Genomic DNA, 23,850 nt, shown 5'->3' on the forward strand with positions numbered 1-23,850 from the left:
ATTTCTGGAGCAAAATTTGGAAGAGACAGCATTTAACTACTTAACCTGAATCACAAATAACTTGGAAATTTTAATTCTCTCTCACATAAAGTAAGCCAAGCAGATGAGTTCTCTTCACTGTACCAGATGGGGAGATGGGATAATCTATTTGCTTTCTCCAACAGAACTAAATATAAAGATATAGAAAATATTCTTAGGATATTTTAAAACAAGAGATCACAGCCCACAATGACAGATATAATTGTAAACCAATCAGCATAATTTAAATTCTTCTAAGGAGCCTTCACAATATAGCCAAATAGCTAATAGCTGGATTCCTTTTGTTTCTAGGCTAATACATCCAAATGACAAGGGAAAGAAGCAAGAGTAAATGCCCTTGTTTCACCTTTTTATTTAATAATAATAACTACAACAGTAATAATATTAATAATAATAGAACCACCTTAATAAAGTTGTGGTGAAAGTGAGGAGACAAAAAAGGGAAAGCTGGTATACTGTATCCAAAATATGGTAATCATATTAAAATTCATTATAATAATTATTGTAGGTCCTTTTGAGTTTTGGTTTTCCAATACTTTCTTCTCTTTTATAAAATAGTATATATCCATTATAGAAAAAAGTAGATGATAATGTTGTTGTTTAGTCGCTAAGTCCTGTTTGACTCTTTTGTGACCCCATGGACTGAAGCCTGTCAGGCTCCTCTGTCCATGGATTCTCCAGGCAAGAATACTGGAATGGGTTGCCATTTCCTTCTCCAGGGAATCTTCCCAAGCCAGGGATTGAACCCATGTCTCCTGCTTGGCAGGTGGATTCTTTACCCCTGAGCCACTCGGGAAGCCCAGACAATAACAGAGACACACAACAAAGAAAATACGAACCTCATCACACAGAGACACTCAGAGTTAACATTATGTGTATGATCTAGTCTCTATCACTTTTTTAACCAACAAAGAAATAATACCAAAAAGGCAACATTGGCACTTGGTAAAAACTTCTTACTACATAGATTAATATTAGAAATGTATACAGTAAGAAGTGAAGATCCTTCCTCTTCCCCACCACAACCTCACCACAGCCCCACCACCCAGAGGAGTTAGTAGTGTGTTGATGACTATGCTTTTCTTTTCTGAAGACTTAAAAATATTACAAAGATTTTTAAAATCTTAAATATGCCTTGCCTTTCCAAATATGAGCAGTTCCTTAGGAGCCAAGGATATAATTTTTATAGTTGCAGTATGCCCTGTGCCTACCATGATACTTTGCATGCTCAATAAGCATTTGTTGAATTATACATCCTTCCCAAACCACAAAGTTGACTCAAAATACAGCATGTCTATAATTGGTGGGATTCCAGCTGCATGGTTACTCAGGCCACCAATCCCAACAGAGATGTCTGAAGAAACAGAACTCACACATTAACTGTTTGGCTTATCTTCTAATTTTCTTCTGTGGTCCTACTAGACGGGTCGCTAAATTCACCTATGCTATTTTCCCCTGTACTGTAAGTAGCTTCGAGGTCGACAGAATCTCTTGTACAATCTCTGTAAATAGTACACTCAGTGCCACACAGACGGCTTGCTCAGTAAATGCTAGTTAGCTCTCAAATGCTCAGAGCTTCTCACAGCCACTGCAGGACAGAAAGGCTATTCATACATGTAAGCTGGCCAAGCATCTGAGAAAAAGTAGGTCTGCTGCTAGAGACATCTGGACCCATAAGCTTAAAAACGGATACAGCAGCACGTCTTCTAAGATACCACACAGAGCAAGACAGCATGTTCTCTTGAGTGAGGATACAGTGTCTGAAATTACATCAATGAGCTCCTTGAGGAGAATCAGGGATATCCAGAGTTTCCACAAATACCAGACAGACTGCACGGGCTAACAGTTATCTAAACAAAGGCTATCGCTCCAAGACAGGCTCTGGGCACAAAAGCTGATTAGGATAAAAGAAAAATTCCATCACTGGAGCTCTTGCTAGCTTGATCAAGCTTTCACTTTTCAGGCAATGTTCTCCACACCTGACCCAGTCAGCAGACACACTGGCATTACTCATATCTTCTATTGCTCAGCCACAGAAAGAGGAGGACTATTAGATGACACTAGCAACCCTCAACTTAACCCAAACAAATCCAAGTATAGTTGACCTCATTCACCATCCAGAGTTCCTTTGGGAAAATGGAAGTGAAATTCATTAACTGTAATACTGGCCTTCTGCTACCCTTAGTCTTCCCTTCCCAGCAACCAACTACATTTTACTTCTGAAAATGCATAAATTCACTGAGAAAACTCATCCACCCAGAGAAAATGCAATCAATTTTTTTATATTTCAGTCTTTACCACTCTTACAGTGCTGTAAATAAAAGAAAAAAATGAAATTAGATCTAACAACAGACCAAAGCTCAGATAGAAAGAAAAGGTCATATGGAAAGGAAACAAATCCAGGAGAATTGGGGAACCAAGACCACAGATTCAATCCTACCCCTTTAACAGGAAGATTACAGATGTCCAGGAAAAGTGTGGACAATCTGATCATGATTAGAAGACAGAATTTACAAATGTCAGCAAAAGGCCATTAATTCTACTGCTTATTTGTGATGTTTACAAAAGGTACATGTCATTCTACACTGTGGCAGCATCTTAGACATTTCAAATCATATATTACTTCTAATTATAGCAATAAGACTCATGCCTGCCTCCCTCATTAGATCTGAAGCCCATCTGGTGCAGGGACCAAGCCTATTCATTTTAGCAACTAATACACAGCATAGTGTGCTCAGCTGCTAAGTCATGTCTGACTGTTTGCTACCCCATGGACTGTAGCCTACAGACTCCTCTGTTCATGGGATTTTCCAGGCAAGAATACTGGAATGGGTTGCCATTTCCTCCTCCAGGGAATCTTCCTGATCCAGGGATTGAACCCACGTCTTCTGCATTAGCAGGCAGATTCCTTATTGCCGGCACAGTGGTAAAGAATCCATCTGCTAATGCAGGAGACTCAGGAGACGTGGCTTCGATCCCTGAGTTGGGAAGATCCCCTGGAGGAGAGCATGGCAACCCACTCCAGTATTCCTGCCTGGAGAATTCCATGGACAGAGGAGTCTGGCGGGCTAGAAAGAGTTGGACATGATGGAGCGACTGAGCGCAGCACAAACAGCATAGCACATGGAAGACAATGAAGATTAAATTCATTTCTTAGAAGGACTCAGAGCTCTGAAGGGAGGATAATGGAGTGAAAAGGCCAGATCCACTTAACTTCCTCAAGACAGAAATGAGTATGCAATGTCAAAGTTCTATTCTGAGAGGACTTCTGTTTCCAGCCAAGATGGAGTAACACGGATCAGATTTACCTTCCACCTGAAACAACTAAAAATAAAATAAAAACCAACACAGAATACATAAAACAGTAATTTTCAAGACACTGGACTTTCAGCAATGAAGGACAATGATCCCTGAAAGAGAAGCAGCAAATGATGGCCTACATCTGCCCTAGTGTACTGTCCTGAAATAATTTTCAGACCATGGTACAGGGAAGGGGAGACAGGCAGAGTCCAGAGGTCTTTCTCCCTTGAAGAGATGAGCTGACAGTCTGGGGAGGCCAAAGAGGCTGGAGTTCACAGTGAGTGTGTGACAGAGGAGAGGGCTGTACAGAAGAACAGTGGAGATCTGCAGATGAGGGCTCCCTAACCACCCTGCCAAGTTTTCATCTGAGTCCTAATCATCACATGAATGCTAGGAATCTACCAGAGGCCAGGGTAAAAGCTGAAGGAAACAATATCAGGGCCTTACTCAGGACCAGAAACAATTCCTGTTTCCAGCAACCATACAGAAAACCTCATATTTCACAAGGAACTGGACAGAATACTCAGAAAAGTTTTACCTTGGTAATGAAGAAAAAATAACCCTAAATGCTATTCTAGTCTTGCCTAAAAAACTTAAAAACAAGACTGAAAAGGATCAAACTATTAAGTAACCTAACCATGCCCCTGAACACAGTTGAAGGATATTTATAGGAATATTAAAATATATAGCACTCAAGCAGGTAAAATTCACCATGTCCAACAGTCAACAACAATAGAAAAATCCAGACATGCAAAGAAGAAAGCAGGACCTATAATGAGGAGAAAAATCGACCAAACTGACCCAGAAATAACACAAATAATAAGATTAAGGACATTAAAAGTTATAATACTACTCCAGATGTTCACTCAAGAAGTTTGAGAATAGACTGAGCAAAGATGAGCATTAAAGATATGGAAGAGTACTTTAAAAATTCAAACTGCACTTCTAGAGATGAGAATTATACATCCCAGATGAAAATTACAATGGAAAGGATTAGCAGGAAATAGACATTGTGGAAGAGAAGATTAATAAACTGGAAGCCATACCTAGTGGAAACTATCCAAAGAGAAACACAGCAAAAAAAAAAAAAAAAAGGCCAAAAATATAAATATTAACAGAGAATCACTGAGCTAAAGAACTTCAAGCAACTATACATAAATGAATTAATACACACACACACACACACACACTCACATATAACTGAAGTCTAGAAGATGTGGAGGGTGGGACAGAAAAAAATTGAAGAAATTATAACCAAAGTTTCCCCAAATTTAATGAAAAATATAAACCCAGAGATCCAAGAACTTCACAAACCCCAAGCTTAAGAAACACAGTGAAAACTATATCAGGGCAAATCATGTTCAAATTGTTTAAAACTGGTGATAGATAAAACTCTTACAAGTGTCCAGAAGAAAAAATGATATTACATACCGAGGAATAAAGAATCATAGAAGATCTCTCTTCAGAAACAATGCAAATCAGTGTATCAAAATCTTTAAAGAACCGGGGGAAAACTGTAAAGACAGAAATCTATACCCAGTGAGAATACCTTTTAAAAGGTCAGGTTTTAAAGAAGGGTTCTGTTCCGAACTTTTCCAATGCTCCTCAGCATTATATGGCAGGATTTTTTTTTTAAGTTTATTTTATTGAAGTATAGTTGATTTACAATGTTGAGTTTAATTTCTGCCGTACATCAAAGTGACTCAGTTAAACATGTATACATTCTTTTTCATAATAGTTTATCCACAGGATATTGAATACAGTTCCCTGTGCTATACAAAGCAGAATCTTGTTGCTATCCATTCTTCTACAATAGTTTGCATTTGCTAATCTCAAACTTCCAGTCTCCCTCCCCTGCAGTCCCTTGGCAATCACATGTCAGTTTTCCGTAATCTGTGAGTGTGTTTTTGTTTTGTAGATATATTCATTTGTGTCCCATTTTAGATTTCACATGTAATTGATATCACGGTATTTGTCTTTCTCTTTCTGACTACCTCCTCTTAGTACGATAATCTCTAGATCCATCCATGTTGTTGCAAAAGATATTACTTCATTCTTTTTAATGGTAAGTAATATTCCACTAGGGCCTCCTAGGTGCCACAGTGGTGAAGCATCTGCCTGCCAATCCCTCGGTCAGGAAGGTTCAATCCCTCGGTCAGGAAGATCCCTTGGAAGAGGAAATGGCAACACACTCCAGTATTCTTGCCTGGAATATCCCATGGACAGAGGAGTCTGGCAGGCTACAGTCCATGGGGTTGCAAAGAGCCAGACACAGCTGAGTGACTAAGCACACACATATACACAGTGTTCCACTGCACACAGGCGTTTTCTTTATCCATACATCTGCTGATGGGCATCTAGGCTGCTTTCATGCCTTGGCTATTGTAAATAGTGCTGCTTATGAACAGAGGGGTGCATGAATCTTTTCAAATCAGAGTTCTGTCTGGTATATGCCCAGCAGTGGGAATGCTGGATCATATGACAATTCCATTTTTAGTTTTCTGAGGAACCTCCATACTGTTTTCATAGTGGCTTCAGCCCATATTGTGGGTGTTTGTTTTTGACAGCCACAAGAGAGGGACTACACCAGTGCAAAAGATCTGAAAGACAGCTGAAACCCCATTTTTCCATGTAAAACCAACCATTCTAGTTCCTAGTTATTAGAGCTTGAATGATCTCTTTTTAGGTATTACTCTCCACAGTGCTTACAGATGCTGCTTGTACTGTAAATTGTACAGTACTCTCAAAGTACTGTTGCTTGTACTCTCAAATTATGCTGGGACTTCTTAGATGGTAAATAGTATGATCTAATATTACCCATCAGGCCTAGCACAAGATCTTACAAGATATTAAGAATTCCATGAATAACTCCATAAAAGTCTATTCACAAACCCTTGCTACCAAAATTGACCTGTGTGTAACCCCTGCCCCCTCTAATGTGGTTTCCACCATTTCGGTAAATAATGGCTAAATAGGGTTTCTTCCCATGCCCTTACTGCAGCCAAAACATTATTAAACACTAGTGTGTATTCTTGAGTGTTCACATGTACAATAGTGATCTTATTCCTCTCCTTCCACTGTAGTTCCCATCAACTCCATATAGTCAAAAATTGGTGAAGTTCCCCCAAACACATCAAAGTGTTTAGCGGCAATGGCCAGGAGTCGACTATACAGAAGAGAAACTCAAATATTTGACTATGAAGAAATAAAAGTCTGTCGACTGAGATTTAAACAGGGCTTACGGAGGTGGGAACAGATATAAATAATAGTGGATATGGCAGAGGGGGTTGTGCAGGCAGAACAAACACGAAGATATAGGCAAGTATTTTGAAAAAATTCAAAGGGTAACACTGATAAAACAAATTATATTAATTTCACCAACTAGTAAAGTTCTGAGTATACAGTATATCAAGTACTTGTTAAATAAGAACTTCAAGATCAGGATAAACACAGTTATGATGGGAAGAAGGATAATGAAAACATAGAAAATGAAATGTGTGTGAAAAGAAAATCACTTCTTGAAATACCCAAAGAAAACTGACACAACGCCACAGGATCACTTACTCACACAAGGAAGGTTTCCAACGGTATATACAGCAGAACATAATCAACTAGTAAGTTATGGTTCAACTGCTCTAATCAAGGCAAAGTAAGATGAATAAGAGAAATAAGAGCAGAGGACAAAGTTCTGTGGATAGAAAGAACCACAAGGCAGAATAAGCCCTTCAGGAGCACAAAACCCCAAACCTCCGACACAGTATTTCCAATGAACATCCTACAATATGAAAATAATAAATATCCAAAAACATGTAGGAGTTGAGGGGTCCAGCCAACAGCAGGTAGAGAATCTGCCTCAAGCATTGTTACAAAAAAAGATGTTATGTATTAGCTGTATACATGACAACTGATATGGAAAAGGTGGCAGAGCTGAGGCCTGTTTTATTCCTGACAAACAATAGTTGTGTTGCCCCAGTGTAGTATGCCTAAGAGGTAGATTATTTAGCAGAAAGACAACACGATCTGGCCGCTACATATTGCTAAACAGCCAGCCAAATGTAGGCTCTAGAAGCAAGTCAGAATTAAGGGAAACCACGTAAACATGCTGTTTGTGTGATTAGTGATCCAAAACCAGCATCCAGAGGAACCACAGAGTAAATATAGCTCAGATTACATAATCATACCCTATCATAGAAAGCTCAGAAACCAAGAAATTTAAGACTAGTTATGTAAAATGTCAGCTTGATCCAATCAGGAGCAGATGAGCGTGAAACTTGGCCACATCCAGTGAGAGATCTGTTAATCCCATAGCACAGTTACTGGCACAGGAATAGACAAGACAGATCAATAGAACAAAACAAAGGTCAACACTAGACAAAGTTTCTTTTAATGTACGATAAAGCAGGCATTTCAAATCATTGGTAAAAGAGAGTTGGTAAAGCTAGCTATTTGGAAAAAATAAAAAGCTGGATTCCTAATTTCCTTCCTACCACTCCCCCACTCCAAACTAAATTCCACATAGACCAAAGATTGAAACACAAAAAGTTAAGCCACAAAAACCCTAGAAGTGTGAGTGAATATTTTTACAAACTTAGAATGAGAAGGCCATTTCAAAAATGATGCAAAAGCCAGAACCCTTAATATATCAATTACTTTGACTATATACAAAATTAATAGCAAAATATTGGACATAAAGTTGAAACAAAACTGGAAAAACTATCTGCAACACAACAAAGGGTTAATATACAAAGTGTTCAGGTCAATAAGAAAAAGACAAAGGCCTCAACAGAAAATAGGTAAAAGACACAAGCACGCAATTCACGAACGGACACAGAAATGACCAATAACCTTTGAAAAGTTATTCAATCTCACTAGTAATCAAAGAAGAAGAATGCGATAACATTTTCCCCCTTTTGGAAAAGCTTGACAATAGGCATCCAGGGAGAGGTGGAGACCAGAGCGCCTGTGTATACTGTGGGTGGGAGTGGAGTATACAAACGGCTGTTAACTTTTCTGGAGAGCTATTTGGTGATGTGAATCAACTGAAAATGTCCCAACCACATGACTCAAGCAACCCCACTCAGGAATTTACCATCAGGGGCTAATTACACATCTTCACAGGGGACGTTACACACCTGCACGTTCACTACATCCTGCAGGCCATCTACTGTATTCAACGCCTTACACACATTATCATTTAACCCACGTAACAACCCCATATTACTTTACCTGTATATTCTAGATGAAGAACTGACGCTTTGTTAAGTAAGTTATCTCAGGCAATAAAACAATATACCAGGTGTCACTGAAAATGTTCAGGTATTTACCGACTTTGAAAGGTTCAAAACGTGTTGAGTAAAAAGCAGATTTACAGAATAGGTAAAATTGTGTGTTTATGGTTAAAAACAAATTCTTCTAAATATTAACAGAAAGCACCTTTTATTGGTAGAATTTATGGTGATGTTTCCTCCTTATAGTTTTTGCCGAGTGACTGGATTACTCTCCACCTCATCATCTGTTGAAAGGACTGTGATGTTCAGTGTCCCGGGTGGCACTGATAGCCATATACTGACCCCAGCAGGGGAGCTCTGGGTAGAAGGGAGTCACTGATGGGCATTTACAACCAAGTTGGCTTCCAGGGACTCATTATGTTACAAAGTAGGTGACAGCTTTCTGAAATACATTCGCCTTGACATTGGATAATGCAAGACTCATCCAGACATTTAATGCCCACCATTTAAAAGCCTGAGGTTCACACACTTAAGAGACCATGAATGAACACAAATGTCCGTTTCCACGCTCATCTGGCTCATCCCTAGTTCCATCTTGGTCTTTCCTGGTGGCTCAGTGGTAAAGAATTCGCCTGCAATGCAGGAGATCTGGGTTCAATCCCTGGGTTGGGGAGATCCCCTGGAGGAGGGCATGGCAACCCATTCCAGTACTCTTGCCTGGAGAATCCCCATGGACAGAGAAGCCTGGCGGGCTACAGTCCATGGGATCGCAAAGAGTCGGACAAGACTGAGTGACTAAAATTTAAAAAACTTTTTTTTTTTCAGTTTCATCTGGAAAAAAAGAAAGGCCACAAAACACAACATTCTTCACAGAAATAACTCTGTCTTCACATCTAATTAAACTAGAAGCCTAATTAAATTACTGTTGCTATGGCTAGGAGAACTCACAGTTGGTCCCAAGAGTCACTGTAACTTGGGAAAAAAAATATTGGTAATGAGAAATCTCTGTCTATCTTTAGTTATATACCCGATCGAAAGTAAAATACTGAAAGAACTCACACCAACACAACTGAGCCTGGGTCGGTTTCACATGGGGGAATCTGGTTTAAAATTCACTTGCAGATGACCCGACTGTCTGGCCATCAGGAACAGCCTCTCTGGCAAATAAACAGGGAATGAATGATGTCACCCTTCACACACATGCCTTCTTTCCACAAAAAATCTGCTTGCCTACCACGTGTCAGACCCTCTTTTGGGCACTGGGGACACAGCAGTGATAAAACACATACTGTGCTTGTGAAGTCTGTACTCGGTGAACACACTTAACAGAAGTCTAAAAATGAAGACTGAACATGCAAGATATTCAACCTACAGAAGACAACCTGTCACTGAAAATAAAACTGCAAAAGAGTGTTAAAACCTGGTCTATTAACTAGCTGGTTGGGAAAGTAGGCACAACTCATTTTCTCTCTTGGGAATCTATTATAATTCCTCAGGAATAAAACTGTATTATGCTCCTTTGCTCACTGGAATAATGAGAGTCAAATGAAGTAACAAGGCACTGGTGACTCCATAAAGGCTGAGAGTTGACGGTTCAGGCTTCCAAACCCAACCAGGAAACACAGGGATAGACAGGACACAGTGATGTGTAAGAGAGGTCTGGGACAAACCCAGGCAAAGCTCCTGCGGGCAGGAAGAAAACCTTAACAGAATACAGTTCTATTAAACAAGGCACTGCTAGGATCACACAACATGAGCCAAAAATAAGATCACAAATGTTCCAGTTCTCCTGGAGACTATCCTTAGAAATAAAAGAGCTAAACATAAAACAGCATACAAGCTTGCAAACCTATTCAATTATTCAGTTTCCTGTGAGGTCGGACGATACAGAGAAAGCACTGACTTAATACCTGGTCAACTGGAATTTTATTTCTGGCTCTGCCAATACCTCTGTGAATCTGAGCAGTGCAACCTAACTTCACCACCAAGGTGACGAAGCTGGAACAACAACATTTCTAATTCTTGTAAGCATTAATATTATATGACTCATCGATAATTTCACAACTCAGTTTGCTTTTCCACTGCTCTGTCTTCGTTTGGGAAAAAAAAAATCAGCTCCTTGTTCCACAATAGTCTAGTGTCAACAAGAAAGGGCAACAATAATCCCGTATCTAGAAAACTCAACAACCTGGGCACTCACTGAAAGGAAGCAAGGGAGAGAGATCTCTGACGCCACTGTCCATGCAATAAAAACCTAAGGACTTGGCCACTAAGAGAAGCCTGCAGACCATCACACTAAATCAGCTTGCTAAACCTGTTTTAGACTGTCTAAAATTAGTAATGTTTTCTTAGTTTACAGGAGTAAAATTAAGCTAAGTAAAAATTTTTAGTTTATAGAAGTTAAATTTGGGGGACAGTGTTTCTAGAGACAGGAACAGCAGTGAGAAGGAACAGGATCTTGAAAGGGGACTATCATTTTTATAGGAAAAAAAAAGAGTAAACTTCAGCAAGGCAAACCATTTCACTAAGCTTATAACTCTGGGCCATTTGAAATGGGTGAAAATAGCCCCGCAAATCCCAACAGACCTTGAGGGTATTAATGCCACACCACGTTAAAATAATGTGAGTCGTGGTACAGCATAATTTAATCTCCTTAACGATCCAAGATCCTACTGTTGACTAAGGAGGCAGAGAAGTATTTTAGAAAGATATCCATTAAAAAACAAACAACAAAAACTTTGGCACTTAAAAGGGTAGGCATAGTTATTGAAAAATTCATTTTCATGGGATAATTCATTTCTATTCATGCCTAATTAAATCAGTTAAATTTCAAAACTCTTAGGATTTAATTACTACATCTTAGTCTGATTTCAAAGAAAAGAAAGTGATGAAAGGGTCTGCACCAGCTGCCAGCTAGCTGAATCATAGCTTACGGCTCCTGACAGGGTGTGGAGGCCAGCCCCTGACTCTCTCTGCGACAGTCACACGGGCCTTCCTCCAGACTTTTGGAGGCATTATGCTCTTTTTAGCCCCACGTCTGTGAACATGTTGTTCTCTCTGCCTGGGACACTCCTACAGGAAAAATTCCATTCATCTTTAAGCACCAGCTTAAATAATTTCTCAGGAGCTCTATCAGTTGCTTTTTTCCTTCTTGGTACTTACTGTATTTATAACTACATATTTGTTTAATGTCTATTTTGTCTGCTGGTCCATAAAGGCAGGGATCTTGTCTGTTGTGTTTTGTATCAGTTCCCAGGACCCAGTACAAGGCCTAACATGTGGTAGGTGCTCAATAAAAAGCGGTCGAATTAAAGAATAATAATGATATTGACCTTTATTGAGCACTCATGATCTATAACGCATCACTGCTACTTTATAGATGAAGGAAGATCAGAGAGGCTAAGTAATTTGCCCAAAGTTACATACCTGACAAAGTTACATACTTGGATGAGCCAGATGAGCGTGGAAATGGACAGAGCAAGAATGCAAGCGTCTGTCTGATTCCAGACTAAGCATTTGCTGACTACTCTTTCTCTAGCACTGTGTGAGGCAAAGAGTTAAGGGGCATGCTTGTACTGTCTTTAAGAAGTCTATAATCTGGAGAATACCACGGGATAAATGAAATTGAATGCTATAGTAAAGTGCTTGGTTACAAAGCGCTGTTAAGTGCCATAGGAGAGAACAGAAAACACCAAGCAGAGCTAGAAAGGCAGAGAGGAGAACGCCATGAGAACAAAGAAGCAACAGAGCACTCGGCAAGCTAAAGCGACTGGTGAGAAGGCAACTTCAACTAGAGCAGAGAGTTAATGTAGGCCAGGAAGTGGTGCAACGCTACTTTAAAGAGATATGCACATAATAAAAAATCATTCAATAATATTTCTCTTCTCCTTCATTAAGCTTTAGGCTTTTAAAAGCATTTATTTTTGCTGTGTGGGTCTTCGTTGCTGTATGGGCTTCCTCTAGTGGCAGCAGGGACTACTCTGGTTGTGGTGCACGGCTTTTCAATGTGGTGGCTTCTCCTATTGCAGAGCGCAGCCTCTAGGGCACGCGGGCTTCAGTAACTGTGACCCCTGGGCTCAGCAGTTGTGGCTCCCAGGCTCTAGAGGACAGGTTCAATAGCTGAGGCACACGGACTTAGCTGCTCTGAGGCATATGGGATCTTTCTGGACCAGAGATTGAACCCATGTTTCCTGCACTGACAGGCAGGCAGATTTTTTACCACTGAGCCACCAGGGAAGCCCCAGGCTTTAGGTTTATTATGCAGTTTTACACCTATGGCTGATTCATGCTGGTGTGTGGCAGAAGCCAAGACAACACTGTAAAGCAATTATCCTCCAATTAAAAATAAATAAAATTTAAAAAACAGACACTTTGGATAGACAGTCTCTCCCCAATCAGACCCAGTCTTTTTTTTTAACTCCAAGTCCAAGAACATAAGTAGAACATACTCCTTAATCCAGATTTGGTTCTTGCGAGTAACCATACTCATTCTCTTGGAATATTTCAGCTATGAAAAAGATTTTAAGTGCATAGACAAATATCTGAGCATCTAACTAGTAATCCACTAGAAGCTGTGTGAGGATAATCATCACAAAATACCTTTAATAAAGGATGAATACACACCAAATCCTAATTAATCTTCACAAGAATCTTAAGAGGTAGGTATTTATTCTTCACAAGGACCTTAAGGAGGTAGGTATTAGTATATCCATTTTATAGATGAAAAAACTAAGGTTCATTAAGATTCATCTGTCCCTGGTCACCACTAAACTTTGAATCCAGGTCTAACCTGAGGTCACATTCCTTCCTAATCACCTCCTAAAAGGGTTCAAATTAATATTACTTGTTAGTATCACTCATATTAACAAGTTAAATTTTGCTGTAATCATGAAGGTTAAAAAAAAGAGAACACATATGCTTCTTACACTTCTGCCAATCTTGACTCACTCTCATTCTTGCCACCCCCGCCCAAGGCTGTCACTCAACCCTGCCAAGTGATGAAACCAAATACATTTTTGCAGCATCTGTCTCCTTTTATGCACATGTTCCTCGGGAGCTGGTATTTACCAGCATCATTTGGCTGACAATTGGGCTCTATGGACACAGAAACAGATTAACAGGCCTACTAAGAAATGACATAAATCCTACATATATGGTAGGATTCAAGGTTTTCAAAATGTTTTCTCTTCAAAGTCTTATGATAATACTCCTATTTTACGTGATGGGGACTTGAGGCTTAGAAAGGCTAATTGAGCTCTGTTGAGGGAACTATGACCTTAAGGAGCAGAGAGGAATTCACAACTACATGACTTACAGCTAGGGTCTATAATCTTGCCTTACCTCTAAAGCAAACGAATTGACTTAAAATATCTCTATGCAACCTTCCAATGCAGTGCCACAGGACGTACATGTTCTACACCCAGCTCTTGGCCTGTAAGCAAGTTATTTAGCTTTGTTGGTAAGAGAGTTGACCAGCTAATCAGCCTAACAATCTATGAGTCAAACTGTTAAGCACATTATCAGCAAGAGTTCAATTTTATCCTTGTTGACAGATGTTCAGAAAAATCTGTTCACAGGCTTCATTGTCTTCTAGCTCCTGAACGTCTCATCCCTGGGCTCACTTCCCCCTTCAATAAGGCCCAGGAGTCCTGGAGTGTTCCTTGAAACCTTGAGCACTTCAAGGACAAAAGATGATCTGCCTTGCCCTCTGTCCTGCTCCGGGCTGGACATACTCTTCCAAGATCACAGAGAATGGTCGATCTCTGAAAGGACAACTCTTCTTGGCTCTCCATTTCCACCTCTGGTTTATCTAGCTCTAGCCTCCTGTCAACCACTAACTGTTAAAACACTTTACCCAGTAAGTACCATTAGCAGATTCCCTCCCCATACTTCCTGTCTCTTTCCTTTCCCCTACAATGAGCTATCTTTTTAACTAGTTTTTTCTGGAAACCTTATTCATACTCATCAACTACTTCTTCCCAGCAGAAAGTCTCTGCTGATTATCCCTTGAGCATATCATAGACTTCCCTATCTCCAAGCCTTTACAGGTCTCCCTAAGAATTCCCTCCACACCTTGATTCTCTCTTCATCCATGAGGCCTTTCCAGACTACTGCATTGCAGTCATCATGCCTTCTTCTAAAATTCTTTCAGACTCTCAGCAAACCATCACCCAACAGTTAAATCCTTAAGATGACAACAATACAGATTTTTTTAATGTTTAACTTTTCTTTTGCACAGGCCAGAACTCCAAAAGTGTTTAAGTGAAGGATGCCTACACAACACTTTACTTTTAACAAATATTTTGATAAAGCTTCTCATTTGACTCTCCAAATAATCCTGACTCTCTAGTAAAATGAACAAACAACAACAAAACTATAAAGGTCAGAGAAGTAATTATAATCATACAATACAGCTATGAAACAGCAGAGTCAGGATTCAAATCCAGTATTGTGCTTAGTCACTTAGTCGTGTCTGACTGTGACCCCATGGACTATAGCCTTCCAGGCTCCTCTGTCCATGGGGATTTATTCTCCAGGCAAGAATACTGGAGTGGGTTGCCATGCCCTCCTCCAGGGGATCTTCCCGACTCAGGGACTGAACCCAGGTCTCCCACATTGCAGGCGAATTCTTTACTGTCTGAGCCACAAGGGAAGTCTGGGTATTAAGATTTCTTTTTTGAATTTTGTATATAACATGCTTATGACAGGAATCCCTTTGACAAAGAGCAGGTACCAGATAAACATTTGATCTGAATTATCTGAGAAGTACTAAAGTCGGTTAAAAATTTCCTTCCCAGTTCAATTTCTCTTGGTACTTCAGGGTGATCTTACTGTTGAACTAGATTTGCAAATAGGTTCAACTATAACATTAGCACTTAGTTTTTTAGAACATTCAGGTAAAAAGAGCAAAACTCTTAACAAAAGCAAACATGAGAAATACATAAGCCCTAGAAGGAAAAAAATATACATTTTCTTCTAATGAAGAAGAAATCTAAATCTAAATCAAGACAATTAATCACATTAAGTTTCTAACTAGCACAGGGCCGAGTATATTTACGGGAGGCTGACCATCTCTTTTTAAACACACAAGCAGCCATGACAAAAAGAAAAAAAAAAAAAAAGCCTCATTTTTGGCAGAGTACTATAGGGAAGGAAAAGGAAAACAAATTTACTGTTAGGTATCTATTTGGTTTTCTTTTGGACTATCCAAGCTAGTAGCTTTGATTAACATTAGATTTTTTCCAATCAACAAGGAACAATAAAGTATTTTTGCCCAAATAAGAGTTAAATTTCTCATAAATATATGGACAAAAATATGCCCCTTATCTTTAAGAACACTCCTATTTCACTGAAGCAAGCTCTGGAAGTAGTAACAAATTACCCCAGATGTGAAATCCAGGCCATGTTCAAGTTCAACTGAGAAGCAAAATAGCCACAATTTGCTTCTAAACTTGGAATCAACCAATAAACATTTGTGATCACAACCTCTAGCCTCCTCTTCTTCTATATGAATCACAGAATTTATTAGACATTTTCAATCTAGTCCAAACCTTCTCATGTGAGAAGCTGAGGGCCAGATATTAAAATGCAAAACAGAAAATAAATTACATTCATAGAAAACTTTCTCAGCAAAACACCACGGGCTCTGAATGGAAGCTTCTGTCTTTGCTATGGTTTCCTGAGACTGGGGTTGAGAACAGAGAAGGAAAAATAGCTCCAATCTTAAAAAAGAAAAAGAAAAAGAAAAAACAACCAAAACACCCTCATATGTCCAGCATTCACCTTCTACAAGTATGAAGACTCTATCATGAAGATTCATCCAACCCAGCTAGCTCAAACCCACATACTATTAACACAGCCTTGACTGTAGTCACCATTACAGTGTCAAGGGAAAAAAAACACCAAAAAGACCTGCCTAGAACAGACTGAAATTGACCAATTTGTCCCTCAAGCCCCATTTCTCCTCGGAACCACCTACACACAGATCAGTGAGGCCATGACGACAGTGGGAAGAACAAGCTTTTCACTAACTGTTTAAAAAGGAGTATAAGATACAACAGAAACATTGGTTAGAAAAAGATAAAGAGATAATTTTTAAAAAAAAATTTTTTTTTAGAAATTTACAAATGCAGTATCTGTTTTATAATATTTCTTGAGCCACTGACACACAACCTTTTGCTAAAACAGCTGTATTTTTAGTTACATGTCAAATCTGATATCTGGTCTACCTTAACTTCTGGTCTAACTTAGCTTCTAATTGTATAAAACATCTGTACTTCATTTCTCCAGTGTCAAGGCACAGTCCACTTTCTGAGAAGAGAGAACTTGGAGGAGTAGGAAGAGGAAATGTGACTCCCCTGATCTGACCACTGCAACTCAGCATTAAGCACGGCCCTTTCTTTGAGGATCACAAGAGAGGAACAGGCCAACTAGGGAAAAGTCATGGGGCACGGTCTCTGTAGCCACTCACTGAGAACCCAACATTTACTGGCGAGAGTTGATTTGAAATCAGCAGAGTGCAAAAGAGGCTGTTAACTGCTTCTGTGAACCTAACACAAAATATCAGATCCAAACAGCAGGATGAGGAGCCTAATATTATCACCATTACAAAAAGAAAATTGCCAGTAGAAACTGACCAGTGTTTTTAATTTTCTAATTAAAAATCACTATGAGCAAAGCCAAACATTTGAGTCAGCAGAGAACTTACCTAATTGTTACCCTGTATCCCCTTTGAGCCATTTATTCTATGTGGCTAGCTCTCTACCCTCATCTTAATCAAACCTCAGATGATAACTAACTCCTCCCCAGATAAGTATACTTCATCAGCTTGGCTGATACTGCTAATTGAAATCCCTGACACAGAAGTCATCTGAACATCTCCTAAGGGTTACAGGTCTCATGGATATACTGTATGGATGCAGAGTCCTCAACAGGATTTTGCTCATTCTGCTCAATCAGGACCAGGTAGGAGAGCCTAGAGAATTTCTATTCCTTCACCTCAAAACGAATGGATGAAACAGGGCTCAAGAGAAGATTAACTAGAGGGTGAAGGTGGGAGTGCTGGGGGAGGTAGTATAAAGAGACGCTGGGTACTGCAATAAAAGAGGCAGTTAGAAAGTTTCAGGGCAGTTAAAGGCACTGACCTTCAGATTTCTGGGTGTGACAAAGATCCGCAACAGGCTACAAGCAGTCGCTCCGTAAAGCCTCCAACAGGCACATTCAGTCCTGTCAGCCTGGACTCAGTCCTGCCAGCACCAGCAAACAAACACACACATTCTTCTCAGAACTGACACCCCATACAACAGGGCCTCACTACAGGGCCTGTTTTATTTAAGAAACCAGACGCTTTGATGTTGGGGTAGAAGTTGTGAAGTTACATGTAAAGAAAGTTAATGACAGGAACAGAAGGACAGAGACTGAACCACAGTTCCTGGCTTTATTAATCCTAAGTGTTAAAAGTTTTAAAGAAACTGTCAAATGCTCTGAACTCAGGAATGAGAAGTAAGGAAATTATGTCAGCCACCGCCATAACTCTGGCCAAGGCATTTCATCTGTTTCTTTAAGACAGAGTTTCAGGCCTAACCTCCAAGGGGTGCTTATAGAAGGAATGTTTTGAAGCAATCCAACTTAGCAACCAACATTAATAAAATATTCTAGGCTTGCTCAACTTCTCTCTTGCACAAAGGTTATACATGTCATGAACACTCTAAGCATTTAAAGGAAAGAATCAGTTAAAAGTGTGTCATGAAAAGAGTTTGGGGTTAAAGGCAAAAGGAAGGTTATTTATTGAGTCTAAGAAGAAAAGCATTTATAAATACACACACACACTTAGTTGCTGGATTTCATGACTAAAGAGACCAAGTCTATATAGGTCATTACCGCACAAGGTCTTCTAAAACTTGAAGAATATAAAAGCACTCTCATGCTTTAGTTCTACTTTGCTTTCTAAAGATTAAACCCCAGCATAGTCTCACAAAGCTAAATAGGCCACAGGAACAGGTCTAGGAGATACGCTAAAAACTTTGAGGCTTTTCATTCTCCAGTTTGAATTATCTCTTCTTTGTATCTTGGCACCTCCAATATCTAACACATTTGGACAGTGGAAGATATTTACCTACATTGATTATATGAAGGAGGCTTGACATGAACAGTAGAACCACAGGAAGAGAACCAGGAACTTTTGATTCTTCTTAGGAACTGAACCCTGTTATCTTACGAAAAACTACTCTAAATGGCACTTTCCCAGTTGTACAAAGTATACAATATTTCTAATAGAAAGTTAGAAAGTTGTTCAGTCATGCTGATACATTTATTTCACACTGTCTCTAAAGGTTCTCACAACACTAGATCTCTTCAACAAAATTCAGGATGATTCATTATGACTTTTAAAACTATAGAATTGCAAAGCACAAGAGACCACTACATAACAATTCTTGGTTAAGGTGGGTGCACAGCTAAGAACTGCTTTATTCAACCGTTTCTAAGGTGATTATGATTAACAGTGGCTCCACTTACATATACATGCTATAAGAAAGATGGGATCTCTGAAGAAACTGTAGACGATCAAGAAATGCACAAATAGTTCTCTTAAAAAAGGTCACTGAAAAGAACACTTAAAAAGGAAATTTTTTTAAGACATCATTGGAAAGAGTAAATAAAATGAAAGAAAGGGGGAATAATATATATATATATATATATATATATATATATATATACCTCAAAGAATGAGATTTCAGATCTGCTCTTGATAGATCTGGCCTAAGCACCTCCTGAGCCAGTTTTTTTTTCAACCTCTTGCTTTAGAAACCAATATATTACAAATGACATATCAATTCAAACCAACCAGGGAAGACTCTGACTAAAGGAATAAATCCAGGAGCAGCAGCAGGTCCTAAAGGTAGGTCAATCAGCAAGAGAAGAATCCAAATATGGAGTAAGAATGCTGTGTCTGGAGTAAGAATGTTGTGTCTGGCTGGCTCAAGGAAGGAAGTCGTCCCGTTATAAATTAGGCATTGGTGTTGTAAAGCCTTTCTCCACTCCCCACTGTGAGATGGAAGTCTATAGTATTTTTTTCTTTTCCTTGTCAAACAGGAAGACTTCCCGGTTCTCATTCTGCCCTGTCCCACAGGTCAGCATTAGCTTGGCCACCTTTTTACAGCTGTTGTTTGGACTGTATTTAGCAAGTTTTCCCTGACTGCTTGTGCTTTGGTTGCAACTGCCCTGGGTCCCCAGAACAAAGAATTCTGCACAGATAACTAGTCCAGGCAGAGGAAGAAAGATCAAGGGGAGACTGAAGCTGGCCTGGTACAGAATGTGGTTCTACAAAGACAAGTGTCAGCCACTCACCTCTGTCCCCCCACTGCAACTCTCTCTAAAAGAGGAAGAGACACAACGGAGAAAATGCACTGAACCGAAAAGACACTATGCAACAAATAAATCGTTAGTTCTAGAAAAAACACGAGGAAGATGCCCAGGTTACACTAGAGCAAGTAGCCGGGACACTGACTACTGTCAATCCAGTAGTGTGCAAAGGTTGAGCTGCTTATCCCCAGAGACAGAACTGCCACAATTTCTAAAGTTTTTGCCTAAGACCTGGCTCAAAGGAGAATCTCTGCAGTGTTTCTTCACCGTCGAAAACCGTTGTTACAACATTATCGAGACATCCTGGTTAGAGTCCAATACCAAGACAGAAGACCAAATTGAAGGCGTAAGACAGATCACACACTGTAATCCCACAGACAACCTTGTTCCTTTAGCTATTAAAACACACGCAGGAACCTGATTACTGCTTTGGTACTTCTGAACACCAGCGACCGACCCTGGAAGTACTGACCCCACGAAGACACACCTTTGCTTCCGCACAGCCCCAACTTCTCCAACCACTTAAGAGGTAATTAACTCCTGCAGCTTTCTCGTGGGGGATAGCGTTACTCGATCCTAATTATTCATACAGACGCAAAACAACAACGCTCGACAAATTTTGACAACTTAAATTAAAAAAAAAAAAGAATGCTGTGAAAGTCTAAGCCGGCCTTCCCTGTGACGAAACAGCCGCTTCCAGGGCCGCGACAACCGAGGGTCGCTCGCTCGGCCCGACTCGGCCCTCCTGCCGCCGCAGTTTCGGGGCCGCGGCCCGGTGAGCACGGGCGCCGCGCGGCCGGGGTCTCTTCCTCGGGGACGCGAGGCGCGCGGACAGAGACAGAGCGGCCGGTTGCGCGGGCCTGGCGGGCAGGCCTCTGGGGGTACGAGGGTCGGCACCTCGCAGTCCGGGAGGTGGCCGGACCTGGCGCCCGCTCACCTGGTGTGTGTTGTTGGCCAGCCTGCTAACGAAGTCCTGGACCCCGCCGCAGTCCTCGTCCTCGCCGGGCGCGCTGCGGCGCCAACGGCCGCCGCGGGGAGCCGGGCCCCCGGGCGCGGCCGCGCGCAGCCCCCAGCTTACCCCGACGGGGCCGGACCAGCGCGACAGCGGCGCAGCGGGCGGCGGCGGCGCGTCCAGCCGGTCCTGGCCGAGGGTCGCCGGCGGCAGCAGCTGGAAGAGGAACAGGAGAAGGCCGAGGCCGTGGGGCCAGCGCGAGAGGGTGACCGCAGCTCCCCCGGGCCGCTCCATCGCCGCCGAATGCCTACGCCGCGGACACCTGCAGCCGGGCGCTCCCGCCCACCCCCGCAGGCGCCGCGCCACACCCCCGAGCCCGAGCCCGGCGCTCCTTGGATACGCCGAGCCGGGCCTCTCCGCCCCCATAGGCTGGCCGCTTGTCCTTCTTCCCCGGCCCTCTGCTCATTGGCTCGCGTCGCCTCCGGCTTCGGGGGTCCTGGATTCGGATGCCAAGATGCGGGACTGATTGGCTGGAACGTGGCAAGAGACGGTTGAGGTCATCCCCCGCTCGCCCCGCGTCTCCAAGGCCGGGCTTCCAGAGTTAAGAGGAGCTTCCTTCACAAGAATCGCCCCCCGCTCCGTGGCGCCCCTACCCCCCACTACTCTCTCTGGCACCCTCAAGTTGGGGCTGGGTTGGTCCCCTCTTCTCCCCCAGAGACACCCCTAAAATTGCTTTGGGTTGCGGCAGCGCCTGGAAAATTTTCTCAGGGAATCTCTGAGCTCTCTTATCTGGAAAAGGGGGCTCCTTCATGAACCGGTGCTTCTGGTTTTTAACCCCCGCACTTTGGAGCGCCCATTGTCTACTGCAGCAGCCGCCTTGCTGACAAAAGTGAATGCGAATTGTGTGGGCTGAGTCTTGTGAGGCACACAGACATCAGGACATCCGTGACTCACGCAAGCCTGGTGAAATCTCTTCTCACTCACCTTCCTTTTAGGCAGGGAGTTAGGCCAAAACAGGAATTGCTTATTGGTTTTCCCGGAGTTAGAAAGTAGCTTAGACGTTAGGGGCATAAAAGGGTGCAATATAATTGCCCAGTGCCTATTTATTGCGTAAATGCACGTTTATCTTTATCAAAGTACTTTAACCCTGCAGTGAGTGCACGGCACAAGTTTGATTTTCAATATACAATATCCCCTAATTTAGCATCCTGCCTCCAATAAATAAAACAAAATCCCTAAGCTGTTGCCCTTATCGCACAAACTGCAAACATAACTTTATTCTGAAACACGCAGTGCAGGTAAAGCCAGTTCTGGGTTTTCTCCTTACTGACTCCATCCCTTCAGAATCCCAGAAGTTGTTCTGTAAAATAGGGAACAAATAGAAACAAAATATACAAAACATTATACCCAAATAAAGTCACTAAAAATTACTTTTAACAATTACTGCAGGTAAACCCAAATGATAATATATTTACTGTAGAGCAAAATGAATGGTGCAGTGCCCCCAAACCAACTGTTACATTAAAATCCTCTAGTCATGTTAATTTGCAAACAAAAAATTAGTTTTAATGTTTACAAATTTACATTTTGCCAGAACCACCATAGTAAGGTGTGACAAGTGAAAACATAATTTTGAAAGGTAAAATCACTGGAATAGACTTCCAAGTTCTCAGCTACTGAGCTAAGATAAAGCTCCATGAAAACTGGTGAACAATTTGTTCTTTTCCATCAACTACAATGTGTCAGATTTTTAAAATACAGATTATTTTTTAATCTATGCCAACTAGGGAGTAGATCACAAGGCAGTCAGTTCCAGTAGCATGTGATTAGCTGGAGAGAAAAGACAGGCTATACAGGAATATTTCTTTGTTTGGGCCAATACATGAATGGTCTATTGTCTTTCCGTCTGAAAAGAAAAAAGCCAACTCAACAGTGCCATCTCCCGGAGAAATCACTAAATACCCCACTAGTTAACATTCTATCACTGCAGTTACTTAATATATTGCTTTCAGTTTTCATTATATGCTTACAGAATATGTTGCCTTCTTCAAACTGTACTAGCTGCTGGGGACATGGTACCTGGCATATGGCACTCAGTGTTTGAGTGAATGAATTATTTCAGTATTTCACTTTCGTCTGACACAGGCACTAAATACAAAAGTTGCACTGTCAGATCTCCTTTGTGAAACACCACAGCTAAGATCTTACTTGCAAGACTAAAATATGTAAATTTATCCTATTACTAAAACCATACTATTCTCCAAGATAAATCCTAAAGCAGAAAGATGAATTGAAAGCAGGTACACATCACACAACCATTGTTTTTGTTAAAAAGATTATGTCTCTTCTGTTTAAACAGACACAAAAAAAATTTTAAAATTCTGCAGAAAACTGCAGTCGATCTCTTCCAATAATTCTGTAATTGGGATTACAGAGGGAATGAATTTTGTTTCACCAGTACAGTGTAAGCTGAAGCTGAGAGCTACTTTATTCCTTAGTATTTTTTTCTCCCCTACATAATATATATGATTCCAAGACACAACTTCACCTCTCCCTAAAGCATGTTTAGTCCATTGATGCATTAATCTACAGAGTTAAAATAGGTATTTATTGTCTAGTTCTCCCTACTAGAAGCTTTACTGGAGCTCAGACCATACCTACACCACAGCTCTATCTCCAATGCCTAAAACCTTACTATATTTTTACTACTCATATTTGCTAAATCTGAATAAATATTAGTTGAGATGATTTTTCAATGGTATTTCCTATTAGGATTTAAGAAGTGAATGTGAGAGAAACTAATCTCATGATTATGCTATATTTAATATATCACCAGAACTGTCTCTAGAACACTGGTGACAATATACCTCTAGTTCCCTATTTTCTTTACGTGTGTATGTCTCAAGCGAAGCTTTTTTCTCAAATGTTTCCCATTATTGCAGTTTCCAAATGTATGTAAGGACACGATTT

General features: G+C 40.8%; 1 protein-coding gene across 4 annotated transcripts in view; it reads right to left on the reverse strand.

Annotated features, from left to right (window-relative positions):
• The window catches only part of SORT1 (sortilin 1), a 66,655-nt gene extending 45,363 nt beyond the window's left edge, over positions 1-21,292 (reverse strand). For 2 of the 4 annotated variants that reach the window (XM_069573666.1, XM_069573665.1), the window contains exon 1: positions 20,866-21,240. In XM_069573666.1, coding sequence (XP_069429767.1) covers positions 20,866-21,174 — 309 coding nt within the window. In that variant the 5' untranslated portion in view covers positions 21,175-21,240. Of the gene's footprint in view, positions 1-20,865 lie in introns of all 4 variants that reach the window. The other 2 variants (XM_069573668.1, XM_069573667.1) reach the window with 2 other exon arrangements.
• Between the last annotated feature and the right edge of the window lie 2,558 nt (positions 21,293-23,850).

The sequence above is a fragment of the Ovis canadensis genome, chromosome 1 (genome assembly GCF_042477335.2).
Source record: "Ovis canadensis isolate MfBH-ARS-UI-01 breed Bighorn chromosome 1, ARS-UI_OviCan_v2, whole genome shotgun sequence".
NCBI lineage: Eukaryota > Metazoa > Chordata > Mammalia > Artiodactyla > Bovidae > Ovis > Ovis canadensis.